The following is a 14,578-nucleotide window of genomic DNA, read 5'->3' on the forward strand; positions in this document are numbered from 1 at the left end:
ACCGGAAGCTCCCAGGAGCTTTTCAGTCCAGAGCACATCTTCATGACTGTAAAGTGATAAATGGCTGAGCCTTACTCGGCATGTCAACCTGGTAGAAGGAAGGGGGCAGCCAGGTCCTATGAGGGACTTGGCCCATCTCTTCCTTTCCAATTGTGATGGAGTGAATGGTGTCCCCCAGAAGAGGTGTCCACATCCTAACCCCTAGGGATGGGACCTTATTTGGAAATCGGGTCTTTGCAGGTGTTGCCAAGGTGATATGAGATCCTACAGGAGTGGGGGTGGGGGACTAGTGCAACATGACTGGTGTCCTTAGAAGAAGAGAGGAGACACATAGAGAGGGAGAAGGCCATGGAAAGACACAGATGCACAGGGAGAAGGTCATGTGACAATGGAGGCAGAGACAAGTGATGTGGCCATGAGCCAAGAACTGCCGGCCACCAGCAGAAGCTGGGAGAGACAAGGCAGGTCTCATCCCTCCAGCCTTGGAGTAAGCACGGCCCTGCCCACTCCCTGATTTCAGACTTCTGGCCTCCAGAATTATGACAGGATAAATGTTTGTTGTTTGAAGCCCCCCAGTTTGTGGAACTTTGGTACAGGCCCCAGGAAACTCCTCCACGGGCCTCCCCCAGGCTACCAGGACACACCCTTGCTCCCAGGGCATCATTGGGTGGTGAAGACGGTGTCAGCTTTGTGGAGGGATGGGTGTTGTAGTGTTTCCTTGCCCCAGGCCATTTGGTTAAGTACCATTTCCCCCCAATGTCATATTTGATAGTGTGAATCCATGGAAAAGAATCCACAGACACAAATGGATGATTCTTTTAGGGGGAAGCAAAATATCTCTCCATCAGGTGCTATCTTGCTATGGCGTTTGGCTCAATCGAGACTTACTTAGCTTCATGGTTCAAGGTGGACTCACACATCAATGAAGAAGCAAGGGCTCTTTGTTATTTGTTTGCTGTTCCTACCTATTCGTCTTTTTGAGAAATATAGATTCTGGTGGTTGAGAGGGAACGGAGAAGCTATTTTTCTCCTTTCCTGGCACCTTCCCTGGAAAATGCATCCTCTGGCACTGCCAATTCTAAAAGGGTGACGTGCGGAGTGGAGAAATAGGGATATGAGGAAATGAAATGACAGTCTTGATGCTGTCACCACAGTGGTCATTTGCAAGTCTCAGATCAGAGCTGACCACAGATGTCCCATCGCACAGGTGTTCAAAGACACCTGGTGAGTGCAGGAATGAATGGGGGAATGACCATGGAGCAAGTGAATGAGTGAAATAATGGTTTTTCTTGCCATGTCTTTGGGTTAAAGAGGAAGTCTGATTGGAAGCCTTGGGTACTACTTGGGGGAGGGGGGTATAAAATAGTGCAGGTGCTGTGGTAAACAGTTTGGCAGTTCTTCAAAAAATTAAACATAGCGTTATTGTATAATCCAGAAATTCCAACTCTGAGTATCTGCCCAAACGGGTTGAAAGCAGGAACTCAAACACATATTTGTGCACCAGTGTTCACAGCAGCATCACTCACAGTAGCCAAAAGGTGGAAGCAACCCAAGTGGCCATTGATGGATACATGGATGGACAAAACAGGGGCTATCCATGCCATGGAATGTCATTCAGTCTTGAAAAGGAAGGAAATTCTACCCTAGCTGGTTTGCCTCTGTGGATAGAGCATTGGCTCATGGACTGAAGGGTCCTGGGTTGGTTCCAGTCAAGGGCATGTACCTCGGTTGCAGGCTCTTCCGAAGCCTGAGTCCTGGTAGGGGCTCATTCCGGAGGCAACCAATCAATGTGTCTCTCTCACATTGATGTTTCCATCTTTCCCCCTCGCTTCTGCTCTCTCTAAAAATCAATGGAAAAAATATCCTCAGGTGAGGATTAACAAAAAAGAAAAAAAAAAAAGAAAAAAAGAAGAGGGAGTCTACCCGTGTGTCAAGGTCCTGGCATTGGGCTTGATTTGCTGGCGTTGAATTGTTGTGATCATCTCTGGTCCCCCACCTTCCTCTGAGGACACACCAGGGAGGACATTCAGGCCAGGCCTTTCCAGGTCAAGGCAGTTAGAAGACTGCGATGCAAACCTCTGCCAGGAGCGCATCTGGCCCCCCAGGGCGGGTGAACCCCTTCCATCCGATCAGACTGGTGGCCATACACTCAGGGGAACCCCGCCACTCCCGGGGCTTGGCCCAGCGGGCGAAGCAGATGAACACACCTTTCTTTCGTTCCAGATGAGAATTCACCGAATAAATCACACGCGTTACCCAGACCAGGATTGTAGAAGCCTTTCATTTTTTTTTTTATACACAGAAATTTTGGTCTATTCTTTAATTAGGAAATTCAACTACAGACTTTAAATTAGTATGCATCTGTGGTCTTCCTCGTTAAGATATTTTTTTTGTTCATCTTTATAACAGGCAGATAAAAATGTAAAACATAGTTAATAACTGAACACGGTTGACCAAGCCATTCCATATAATATAATGTTTTATAGAGAGGGGCTCCCTGGTGACACAGGTCCCTCGGTCTGAAGACGACAGAAGCCAGAGCAATGAGCCGAGGTCACAGCCCCCCTGTTTCTGAACCACACACCCCACGGAAAGGCAACCTAGGACTAAACAGTCGACATGTACAGTAGGCAACTTTGTACAGCAGCAGCAAGGGTGCTTTAAATATATATGGACCGTCAGTTCTACCAGTGTGTCTACAACAGAATGAAAAGAAGCCCATGGGTGGAGCGTGATGGAGCTCATCTTCTTCAATTGAAACGTTTCCAACTTGACTTCTTTTAAGAACACAGACCCTCACCGAATTGAGTTGCCCTTTTTGTGGTGGTCGAAACAAGGACATAGGGGACAATGTACACATGGGTGACATTCTCGATGTGCCCTTTGGAAGAAAGGGATGGCTTTAAGTTATCTGGAGCTGGCATTTGAAGTGGGATTTTCTTTTTTAACCGAAATTCCTTTGCCCGAGGTTTGACTACTCCTGCTCAGGGGTGACGTGGCATCCATGCTAACGGTGCAGCCCGAGCGTGTTTTGGCCGCCAGCGCGGATGCTCACGACGCAGGTGGAGGTAAGATGAGACCCAGCCGGTGGGGAGCGCGTGGGGGGGGGGCGTGATGGGCGGACCAGCCTTGCCACCATTCCAGCTGCTGCTCAACTGCTGAGCGTGCCCATCTGCACCTGCAGTTTCCATTCTGACCCTCTGTCCCTCAGTCCCCAGCCGCCCCCCAGTGGCTCAGTCCCAGGCCCCAGTGACAGGCACACGGAGGAGCCGTGGTTGGACCCTGTCTCCCTGGGAAACGTGAGACAGGTGAATTCCGATGTTAAAAGGATCTCTGCTTTCTCTGTATCTCCCTCCCTGGCTAGGGTGCATTCGGGGAAACTGAGGCTTGGCACACTGGGTGCCCACACTGCAAGGAGAGGCTCCCGAGGGAACCATCTGGGGAGCCCAGGCCCAGCTCTCCGCACCTGCAGATAGGTGTTCGGCCCACGTGGTGAAGCTGACCTCCTCAGCCTTCCAGACTCACGAGAAAGCGCCACAGGTGGGATTAGAGCAACTGCCACGGGGGGCCATGGCTCCTGGGGGCTTTGCCTCGGCATCTGGTTCCCTGATGTCGCTGTCGGTGGCTGCAGACACAAATCCATGCTGTCATGGGTCAGAGTTGTTGAATGAGAAGACTGGGGTCGGAAGAGCGCTAGGTGGGTTGTGACTGAGAACTTTCCGAGCAGCGTTATGGGTGCCTCGGCAACAACTACTTGGCATTTGCCAAAAAAGAATGGGAGTCCGGTGGGAGGTGCGAGAGGGCTGGGTCCGTATCGCAGCCACGTCAGCTCCTCTTGGGTTTTGATGGTACCTCTTCCTCCACTGGTTTCTGTCTGATTCTTGTCTCTCCTCCCCCCATTCCGGGTCCCCACATGGGGTCAGAGGCAGCAGGGGGCAGAGCTCTTGAACTTGGATTGTAGACAGAGAAAGCTCAGCAGCCAGAATTCAGCACTTGGAATTGGAGTTGAAACCAAAGGAAAGTGAAAGCAAAATGCCCCCTTCTACCTTCTGGGAGGGATCATCCTCATCAATACTTTGGTATTTTCCTTTTAAATAAAAATTCCATCAAAAGGGTCTATTTTTTCCTCTATAGGCAAGGGTCTCAAAGTGCAAATGTTCCAACGGTAACCGCTTGCGTCTTAACCTCACCCTTCCCCTGACCTTCTGCTGGGAATCGCGATGGTGATACTGCCCAGGATGGCGCCAGGAGGAGGGGGGAGACAGGGGAGGAGGCTGGGAGCCCGGGGCAGGGCAAGCGACCAAAAAGCGATTCTTGCAGTCTAGTTCCCTGAACAAATCAACCTGCCACAATAAATAATGAAATTTCAAAAGAAGAACATCTGATAAGAGCAATGGAAAGATCATGCCGATAAATAGTTCCTTATTCTTTAAATATGCACGTATAGGCCTATACGCACACGCACACACACAGACTGCATGTGTCCCGGGGATGGGGTGCTTGGCGGTTCGCATACGTTTGCAGGCGGCTCTCTCGGGCGGGCTGTCTGGTGACGGGCATCCTTCCCAACCTTGCAAAGCAGTGCTCGCCTGCTTTCCTTTTGCATTGAATCTGTTGCTCCAATGGCTCTCCAGTGGGTGCAACGAAGTTGCCGAGAAACCAAAACCAACCCCGTGCCCCCACCGCACAGCCCAATGACAGAAATCTGGTGGCACTGTAGTGTTCATTAAAAAAAAGCTTCGATAGAAAAAAGTGGGGAACACGGCTCTTCTTGTTCTCTAGTTTTTCCTTCCTCCTCCTCCTCCTCCTCCCCCTCCTCTTCCTCCTCCTCCTCCTCCCCCTTCTTTAAGGCTATAGCTCAAATGTCACTTCTCTGTCACATCTTCCCAAACCACTCAGGTAACTCCTCCTCCTCCTCCTCTTCCTCCTGCATCTCCTTGGTCCCAGGTAAGAAGCCTTGAATGGTTTGGCTTCTTGCAAGTGCTGTGCGAGCGAGCAACATGTCCAGCCGCCGTGGCTGTGCCCTCCTGCAGGCCTGTGTGTCCCGCCTGGGTGCCCGTGTGTGCGGGGGGGTGCGCGTGCGGACAGCAGTTATGCTTAGAGGGACGTCTCCACGCTGTGGAGCGGGCTCCCGGGTCTGGAAGAAAACACTGACGAGGTAGCTGACTTGGTGCCATGCGTGGTCAGGTAGATGCCGCTGTCTATGGCGTTGTTGTTCTGGTTGGGGGAGGGGGGTGGGGGGGCCCGCAGGCGCTCCTCGTTCTCATCCACGTCCGTGTCATCTATGAGCGGGATGTTGTGGGTGTAGTCATTGATCAGGAATTCGGGCGTTGCCATGAAGTTATGGATGGAAGTCTTGGATTCCGGTTTCTCCAGGCCTTCGTAGAGCGAGCTACGGAATGCTTTCACCACTCGGATCTGGAGCGGAGGTGGAGGGACAGGGGCCCCGAGGGGTGGGGGGAGGGGATAGTGGAGGGAGGGAGGGAGCAGGAGGGAGGGGAGGAGAGAAGAGAAAGAAAGGAGACAATCAATGGCAGGCCAGGTGCTGGCAAGTTCCACCCACATCCATGGCAGGGGGTCACCGTGTGACAAATGCTCATCCATTGGAATGGACCGGTTGGGGTGGCTCTTGCCTGGCTGTGGTGAGGGTTTCAGTTTGGGTCTCGGTCTTGTCAACTGACCCACATGCAGGACGAGTGGCGGTGGCTTGCCCTAGGCTGACCCGGGCAGATATTCTGGAAGCCCTGAGTGACAGAAGCACCGGGTTCTCGGCTGCTACCTCCCCTTGCCCTGTGCTGGGGCTCGACTGGCTTAGGTGGCCCCTGGGGTCTCAGCCAGATCGGAATTCCAATTTGGTGGAACAGGAAGATGATGCGAAAAAGGGAGAACGCTGGAGAGGGCTCCACGCCTTCTCTTATCAGAAAGTCTATGGGTGCATTGCCAACCTTTCTTGAGTGGGTCTCCCTGCCTGGCTTCTCTAGGGATCTCTTCGCTTCCCTCCCAGCTCTCCTCGCCATAGCCGGCACCCGCCATGCCCACACCATTCAGCCATCAGCATCCCTGCTAAGCTCAGCAGCATTTCTGTGTCTCCATCTTTTTTGATCCCTCAGGGACGCTCGACACAGCCAACTGCTCCTCTTTCTGGAAACTTCTGGCTTCCCAGACATTGCCCATGCTTGGACCCTTCCTACCTCGCTGGCTACTCTGGCCCCATCTCCTCCACTGCTCCTTCTTCTGGCCTGGCCCTGGCCCTCCTCTCTGTCCACACCCCCAGGTCCACCTCCTAGCTCTGGACATGGCTCTGGGACTCGCCTGACTATAGTCAGGGCCTGTGGCCTGGCCCTTCCTCAGAGCTCCACAATGCCCTGCTCCCAGAGCTTTCCAACCCCCCATCTGGAAGCATCCAAGACTGAACATGGCTCCACTTTTGAGTGGCACCCACTAAGCCTGTCCCGTCCAGATGCTCTGATCCACGCTGGCAGTTCCTGTGTCTCTTTACAGCTTCTGGCCTGCAGTTCGGTGCATCTGACTGGCTCATCTTTTCCTTAGCAGACCCTTCCATCCACTCCGACTTTTCTACGCCTCCTTCCCTGGCCACCCCGCTAGCATCTGCAGACCTCAGGTCAACAAAACTCCCCACAGGGAAGAGCTTCCCACAATGCCCTGCTCCCCCGCCCTGGCAGCCCTCTGACCCTGCACCTCCCGCGAGAGGTCCTGCTCCCAGAATTAGCCACTGGGTCTCTCTGACCCCTCCCTTCACTGGTGCTCCACCTTCGCTTACACGAGGGCTCAAGTCTCATCGGGCTTCCAAGCCACAGAGTTGCTGCCTCTCTTTGCTCGCTTCCTGGCCCCCAGCTTGGGCCCAAGCTGGCTGGCCTTGTGCTGGGATGGGGAAGCCAGCCCCTCCCTATGTGAGTGGGTGAGCACCATGTGAGTCCCAAAGTCATTCCAGCCCCAAGGTTCTAGGATTTGATTTTGTTGGTTTAGATAAGGTGTTGGCGAACTGTGGCCCAAGGGCTAACTCTGGCCCTCGGCCTGATTTTGTAAATAAAGTTTTATTGGTACACAGCCGCGCTCTTCATGTATGCATTGTCTATGGCTGCCTTCGAGATCCAAGGGCATTGTGTAGGTGGGACAGAGACTTGGCCTGCCAAGCCCTTTTTAAGGAGAAGTTTGCTGCCCCCTCATTTAGACCATGAATCACAATGTTGACAATGAGTCCCTTTCAACCCTCAGCATCTGCCCCGGGCGCTCCTAGATCACATTAAACCAGGCAAACCTCACAGCCTTTCAAGTGCAAAGCACTGAGCCAAAGAGATGCATAAAATGGGCATTTTCTACCTCCATATACAAAATCAGGTTAGGATTTTCTCTGAATTTGGTGAAGCCACATCTTCCAGATTGCAGATGGCCAACTATTTGCACCTCGTTCCTTAATTCCCCCCAGATTGGCTTGGGAGATCCGGGTCACACAGAAATCGAGAATTGCTTGCCAGGTTTAATAAAAAGAAACCGAATGTCCTTTTTTTGTAGCCATTGTAGATAGACTTCACTATTTAGGCCTTTTCTGCTGCAGAATTCAAGGGGAGCCACCATGACATCTGTGGTGGCTGCGTGCTGGTGTGGGATATCCATTTCAGCGGTGGGCCACACCCCCGAAGTCACAGAAATGAGAACAAGTTGCTGTCTGTCAATGTTGCCCTTGACGCTGGGGGGCCCTTTCGAGGTGGTTTTGCCAGCCAGGATCCCGTGACTCTGGCTACACCCTTTCCTCATGCTGAGCCCATCCCTTCACTAGGAGCTGGGTCACGTGATCAGGCCAGGGCCCGCTCAGACCCTCCTCTGGTCTCCGTGCGCCTGGTTGAACTCCCAAGTCTTTGCCCAAGAAGGGTAGTCAGCCCTCCACTCCCAGCTTCTGCTGCTCTAAACCGGAAATTTCCTCCAGGGTGGAATTGAAGACTAACTTTGATGCCTGTCTTGTCCCTGGCTTTGGGGGAGGGATTGGGCCTGCCTGTTGCCAAAACCTGGCACCTAGCAGCCGCTCAGTCACCAACAGGGGGCTCCAGGGCCTTCTGCTCAAACATTCCGCTGCTGGGGGCTTTCAGCTGATCTGCAGGTTCCACTCCCCTGCATGCAAATCTCGGGCTATTAACAAAGGGGTTGGCATTTGTCTTATGATGGGGAAGGGGTGGGGGGTTCAGGCCACTCAGCGCTGAAGGGCATAGTCAATTCCCGAGTCACTGGCTCGGTGAGAAGTGGCAAACATTTCTAAGAGATGCTCACCCTGGAGGCCCAAGCTTGCACACGGGTGCCAGGGATGTCCTCACAGCGAGTGGGACCAGTACCCTTCCCCAGCACGTGGCCCTGCCTCCTCAGGTTCCTCTCCTGGCCTGGGATGGTCCCAGGGTGGGGTCCTCAGGCCACCCCTCCATCTCTACCACTCTTACAGGGACCTCACACCCTCAAGGCTATCTGTCAATGCCGCCTACAGCCCACAGGCCGCCTTGATGCCAAGCACACCCTGTACTGCCACCACCAGTGTCCGCAGCCGGGGTCCGCCCCTTCCCAGTGTGCTAGACGTATGTGCCTGCTGCCCCTCACCTCTCCTTGGATGGCCAATGGCCATTGAAGAAGGCTGCGGAGCGCCCTCAGCCTGGCCCTGCCCACCCTGGCCCTCGCCTAGCCTTCCCATCCCAGTGCAGGGCTCCAGCCGGGCCTCAGCTGGACACCTGAGCCCAGCGCCCCATCAGTGTGTCCCATAGGCCCTGGTTCCCAACCTCTTTGTGGTAGAACCTCCCACTGCCGCTGCCAGGCCTGCCAGGCCCTGGAGGCCCCTTGGGCTCCACCAGCCCTGAGGGCAGAGATTCCACCTGCCTGGACCCTCTGGGTGGCAGCCATCCCTGGGGGCCCTCCTCTCTGACTACTGAGTCAGGCCCTGCCCTCCCCCACCTGGCCCGTGGGGACTTCAAGCACCCCAGCAGGAGAATTTTAAAGAAAAAGGAGCCCGGATGGTGTGGCTCAGTGGTTAAGCATCGACCTATGAACCAGGAGGTCACGGTTCGATTCCCGGTCAGGGCACATGCCTGGGTTGTGGGCTTGATCCCCAGTGGGGGGCATGCAGGAGGCAGCCGATTGATGATTCTCTCTCATCACGGATGTTTCTTTCTCTCTCTCCCTCTCCCTTGCTCTCTGAAACCAATAAAAATATATTAAAAAAAATAAACTAAGAGGATTCATGGAAACACTCCCATTAAGGATGAGTGACTCCGAGGGTATGGCTGAGGCCTCTGGGAAGGCCGGGGAGGATCCGGCCGGGCTGGGGTTGGGGGGCTCCCTGTGTCACCCTGACTGAAACACATGTCCCCCCATGCCCCTGCTTCCTCCTTTACTGCCTGGCCCCGCCCCCGCCCCAGGATGTTGCCCAGCCACCTCCCTGTCCCTTGTCTAGGTTACTCATCTGTCCCATCTTGAAAGAGACCCTCTCTTGGTGCCAAAGTCGCCTCTGGCTGCTGGCGACGGCTTGGAGACAGTTGTTGGAACTCACGGCCTCCATTTCATTTCACCCTGTTTTCTCCTGCCTCCACTCTCTGGGGACCCCCTGCCTCCCCCGCTGGGCACCCAGGGTGCCCCTTATCACACCCCTGCTTCCCAGCCTGCCTTGGGTTTCCAGGTCCTCCTCCTTCCTCTTCCCATCCTCTCATGTCCAAGGGCGCAGCGCTCATCTTTGGGCCTTTTGTCTACACCAAGCATGTCAAACTTCCGACGGGCCTCATGCCTCGTTTAGGCAAGCAGCCCGCCGGCCTCGAGTTTAACATGCTTGGTCTACCCCCATGCGTTTCCTGCTGCTCGGATCTGCCCTACTCAGGACCAGCTCCCCGCCAGCCCCGCCCTGCCCGCGACCTCTACAGTCTAGTCTCAGCATGACAACCTGAGCAATCCTTTCAAACAGAAGCCAGAGCCTGCTACACTCACCACTGGTCCAAGCCCTTCAGTAGCTGTGCCTTCTGAGAAGGAAAACCGGAAGTCCTGACAGGGCCTGTCTCAGCCCTTCTCCTCCTCTTCTTCCTTTGCTGTCTACAGCCCAGGCCTCCTGGCTGTTCCCCAAGTGCGCCAGGCACACTCCTGCTCCAGGGCCTTTGCACGTCCTCTGCCGGGAAGGCTCTTCCCCAGTGAGCCCCCCCCCCCTTCACCTCTCTCCCTCTTTAGAGTCGCAACCCACCTGCCTCCCTCAGCACCCCTGCACCTCTTCTGCTCCATTTTCTCCCCAACAGGGCTCACCCTTAAACAGCCCACACATCCCATTATCCTCTCCTCTCTCTGGAACACAAGGCCTCCGAGGGCAGGGGTCTGTCTGTCTGGTTCACTGATGTCCCCAGCACCTAGGATGGCACCTGCAACCAGCAGGGGTTCAGGGACAAGCGCTGAAAGCAGGGGGCCTACCGGGCCTGGCAGTGTCTTTCACAATGGCTTTGCCAACCCAGGGGCTCTGTACCCATGTCACTAGCTCACTAGCTGGCTTGAGTCCCCCCCCCCCATGCCATTGCACCTGCCCAGGGCATTCTTCTGCCAGACCCTCCCCAGCTGGCCTGTTCTCCTGATTTGGCACTTGGTTCCCAGGTCCAGCCTCTGTCCTGGACACAGCCTCTGTCTAAAACAGCACTCCTGACACTCCTCCTGCTCTGCTTTCTTCTCTTCGGAGGCTGTGAGCATCTGACTCCGTGTAAGCTGGCTTCTCTGCTTGTGTTTGCTGCCCACCCCCTGCCCCACATGTCAGCCCTGGCCTGCCTCCACCCGAACCGGGAGCTCCATTGGTGGGGACGGTGGGGGACGCTCCAAACTCACAGGACCACCCCAGGCACACTGAGCTGAAGCCCATGGCTGCTTGTGTCAGACTCTGCAAAGGGGACCCTGCTCCTGCGGAGGGGGGCGAAGGTCATGGCTGAAAGTGGAGATGCCTGCTTTTGGTTGAACCTTCAATCCCTTGAGTTGGCGATGCAGGTGGGGGGGGCGTGGAGAAGGGTGGGGAAAGCAGGGAGGCAAGCCAAGGGCTGAGGGAACACCCACCCCATTAAAGAAATGCAAAAAGGGAACCGAAAGGAAAGAAGAGAAAAATAATAGCAAAGGCTCCTGAACAACGATGACAACAGTCACAACAAAAACTATGCCTGAAGCCTTCTGGCCTTGCCCTGCTGTGCTGTGGGAGCGGCAGGCTCTGGGGGTCCCCACGCTCTCTGTCCTCTGCTCACTGAATTCTTCTGACTCCTGCCACACCCTTCCGCTGCTCTCTCAAAGCCCCCCACACTTGACCAACACGCCTGTCTCTGTACTAACCACTAATCCAGAACCTTCTGCAGGGAGGAGGAACCTGTGGCCTCCCCTGGCATCTGAGCTTTGGATTTAGAGCAAATTCTGGACGCAGCAGCCAGGGGGCGCTGTGGAAACTGTTTCCCAGGTCCAGACCCTCCCTGCAGGTGTGAGCATGAACCATGACTTGAACGCAACACAAAGAGGTGTGGGGCGACGTGGCCACGATGGAAGGGGCAGCAGGGGGAGGGTTCCCTGTCCTCGCCATGGGATTAAGAAACGTGAAAATGCAAACTTCAAACAGCTGGCCCTTTCCTGAAGGATTGAACCCAAACCAATCACAGACACAGCTTTGTGGATGTCGGCAAGCCAAAGTTGTGTAGAGATTGTCCCCTAGCCTGTGTGCAGGCGTGTGTGCCAATGGAAGCAGGATGTTGCGTTGAGCTGACCCACGCATGGCGAGTCCCGGGCTTTGCAGGGGGTCAGCCTCGCCTCTCATCCGGGCCATGTCCAGCTGCAAGGCCTCGCATCAGCTTCCTGAGCTCCCTGGGCCCTGGCTCCCAGCCCTGGGAATCAGCCTAGAAGTGCCTACTGGGGAGGGCTCAGAGCAGGGCTTCCGGGGTCTGGCCTAGGCTGTGAGCTGCCGCGTGCTTTAGGAATTGCCTGGAAGGCCCTTGCCTGTGGTTGCAGGAAAGCTCGGGACTGGCAGGGCTGGTACTGTTTCTAGCGTGGAGACCATGCCCAGTGTGCCATAGCCAAGACAAAATGCCAATACACTATTCCCAGAAACCCGAGTGGGGAGACCTGGCTGTACATCAATGAACTTCCTGAGAAAGGAGCAAACAAGGCTGCTTTTCCTTTGCAAGGCTTCTTCGTCCACGGGACTGCCTCAGTGACAGGCTGCCGCCCTTGAGTGTGTGTGATGAGCGTGTTCCCTCCGGGCTCCAGAAGGGTGCGTCCAAGGCAATCTCGGGGGCTCACCTGGCCTGGCTTTGCCAAGTTGGACAGAAGGTTGCAAAAGCCAATGAAAATAAAGCAACTGCTGCCTGGCTGGCGTGGCTCAGTGGTTGAGCATCGGCCTATGAACCTGGAGGTCACGGTTCGATTCCAGGTCAGGGCGCATGCTCGGGTTGTGGGCTTGATTCCTGGTAAGGGGCGTGCAGGATTCTCTCTCATCACTGATGTTTCTCTCTCTCTCTCTCCTCTCCCTTCCTCTCTGAAATCAATATAAATATATTTTTAAAAATTAAGCAACTTCTGTGATCTGTTTGTGGCACGGTTAATCAGAACTAAAGAGCCCTGAGGGAGCCCTTCTGGCCACATCTTAGCAAACTCACCGCTGGCGCCTGTCCCTTTGGCAAGGCCTGGTCAGGAGCCCTGTCATGAACCACTGTCACAGTAAACGTTCGAGTATAGAGGCCCGGGCGTGGCTTCAGGAAGGGCTGGGCCAGGCTCAGCTCCCTGTTGGCATGGGAGGGCCATCGGGGCAAGTTGGTGGGGCTTTGAATGTGTGGCCGGGGAGGGCCTGCCGGGGTGTGTCTGTGTGTGCCAACTCACACCTGGAGGCAGCCATCCGGCGCCTGGACTCATCGCTGGCCACACCTTAGGGGAATGTGATTGGGGCAGGAAAGGGATGACTGATGTACCAAGAGGGGATAGGATTTCGTACTCCTTTGGTTTAAAAAAAAGACTGAAAATGGTTATTATTAAAGAATGCTCTCTCCTGACCTACTGGTATGGGCCGGCCTCAAGGCCACAGCTGAGGTCCCGTGAGATGAGGCGGTGGCTATGTAGGGGAAGGTGCTACACGCTGGGCTGAGAATAAAGCAGCCATGATGGGAAGTGGCCCCCAGGCCAGGGAGGGTGGAGAAATGGCTGAGTGAGTAGGGGGGAGGCAGCCAAGGCTCCCCCCGCCCCCCCACTGAGAGGTCATTGTGTGTGACTGAGGGAGCAGGGAGGGTGTTGGGACTCCCGAGTGGGCAAGATTCGCGTGTGCACGCAGGCATGGGGTGCCCAGGGGATATGAAGGGTGGGCAGGTGTGGATGTGGATACACTGAGTCCCGAGATTCACAGCCTCTCTGGTCTCCCCTGGTCACCCCTCCAGGGAGTGCTCCTCTCCCTCTCTTTCCAAGGACAAGCTCCAGATACTCCCTGCATTGGCGCTATGTGCTGGGGCCTGAGGCAACAGATTGCTCTGGCCCTCAGGCTCCTTGTCCACACCCTGCACTGGGCCTTCCGCCCTCGGAGAGCCTGAGGCTCCCACCGGAAGTGGTGTCGGCCCAGGGACCCAGGTGTGTGGAGACACTTGCCCCAGCACGTGGGACAAGTGTGGACTGGCTGGGGGGTGGGCAAGGAAGACAGGAACCTTCGCACAAGAATGGGAGTTTTCCTCGGGGAAACCTTTAGACCTGCGACCACCGCCCCTCCTACAATGCTGCTTCTTGCTTAGGCTGGGAGCTCTGTGTTGGCCGGCACCCTGCCTTCCTTCTGGCAAGTTCCAAGAGAGGGCGATGGCCTTGGGCTAACCCCAACTCTGCTAGGCCTTCCCCGAGGAGGGTGCTGGCTTTGGTGATTTCCTGGGGTCCTCGCAGCTCGGACTGGGGGCCGGTTCAGAGTTCCAAACCGATCTGCCACCTGGCGATGGCACGGAGCAGTTTGGGTCGGTGGCTTCCACAAACAGGTGTGTCCCCCGGTGTTGCCTGGTCTTCCAACCGGCATCTCTCTCCACAGTGGGGTCCTTTCTTTCTGAGATGCTGCCACTTAACTGGGGTGAGCCTTTTAGGCCGACCCTTGTGAGTCAGGACATCGGGACCCCCTTGCTGTTACAGGAGGTGCTCAGCTCTCAGCGGGGCCTGCCACCTGCTCCTTGCCCAGAGGCACATGGTGTGGAAGGGACAGCAGCCCTTCGTCTGGCCACATGACCAGGGGGAGAGGTGGCACTGCTGGGCTCCTGGAAGTGGGAAGATGGGGGTGGGGTGGGGGATAGGTGGCTGCAGAAGGAAAGAAGGTACTAGGAGCTGAGGATGAGGAGAGAGAGAAGCTGCCCCCCCGCCTCCCCAGGGAGTGAGCCGGAGGAACTCAGAGGGAGCCAAAGCCAGCAGGCCTCGCCAGGAGCACAGAGGGGAGGCCTGGGCTGGCGCACTAGTGGGAAAAGGCCAGCGCTATGGAGAGAGCCTCAGGGGCATGCGCAGTGGGGTCCGTGTTGGCTGCTTTCCTTACAAGGCAACAGACAGGCAGATGGATAGACAGAAAGGGCAGAGAGAGATGGCAAAG

The 14,578-nt window shown here is 55.6% G+C and overlaps 1 protein-coding gene and 1 long non-coding RNA gene across 6 annotated transcripts in view; one reads left to right on the top strand and one right to left on the bottom strand.

Moving 5' to 3' along the window:
* The first annotated feature begins 1,916 nt into the window (after positions 1 to 1,916).
* Positions 1,917 to 4,115, top strand: LOC106724762. Its single transcript, XR_001360604.1, has 2 exons — positions 1,917 to 3,068; positions 3,365 to 4,115. It is a non-coding gene; the product is annotated as an uncharacterized LOC106724762 (long non-coding RNA).
* A 797-nt stretch (positions 4,116 to 4,912) lies between these two features.
* The window catches only part of ATP2B3 (ATPase, Ca++ transporting, plasma membrane 3), a 54,139-nt gene continuing 44,473 nt past the window's right edge, over positions 4,913 to 14,578 (bottom strand). For all 5 annotated transcript variants that reach the window (XM_014533261.1, XM_014533259.1, XM_014533260.1 and 2 more), the window contains one exon: positions 4,913 to 5,418. In XM_014533261.1, the coding sequence (XP_014388747.1) occupies positions 5,098 to 5,418 (321 nt within the window). In that variant the 3' untranslated portion in view covers positions 4,913 to 5,097. The remainder of the gene's footprint in view (positions 5,419 to 14,578) is intronic.

Source organism: Myotis brandtii, unplaced genomic scaffold (assembly GCF_000412655.1).
Source record: "Myotis brandtii unplaced genomic scaffold, ASM41265v1 scaffold959, whole genome shotgun sequence".
NCBI classification, from domain to species: Eukaryota; Metazoa; Chordata; class Mammalia; order Chiroptera; family Vespertilionidae; genus Myotis; species Myotis brandtii.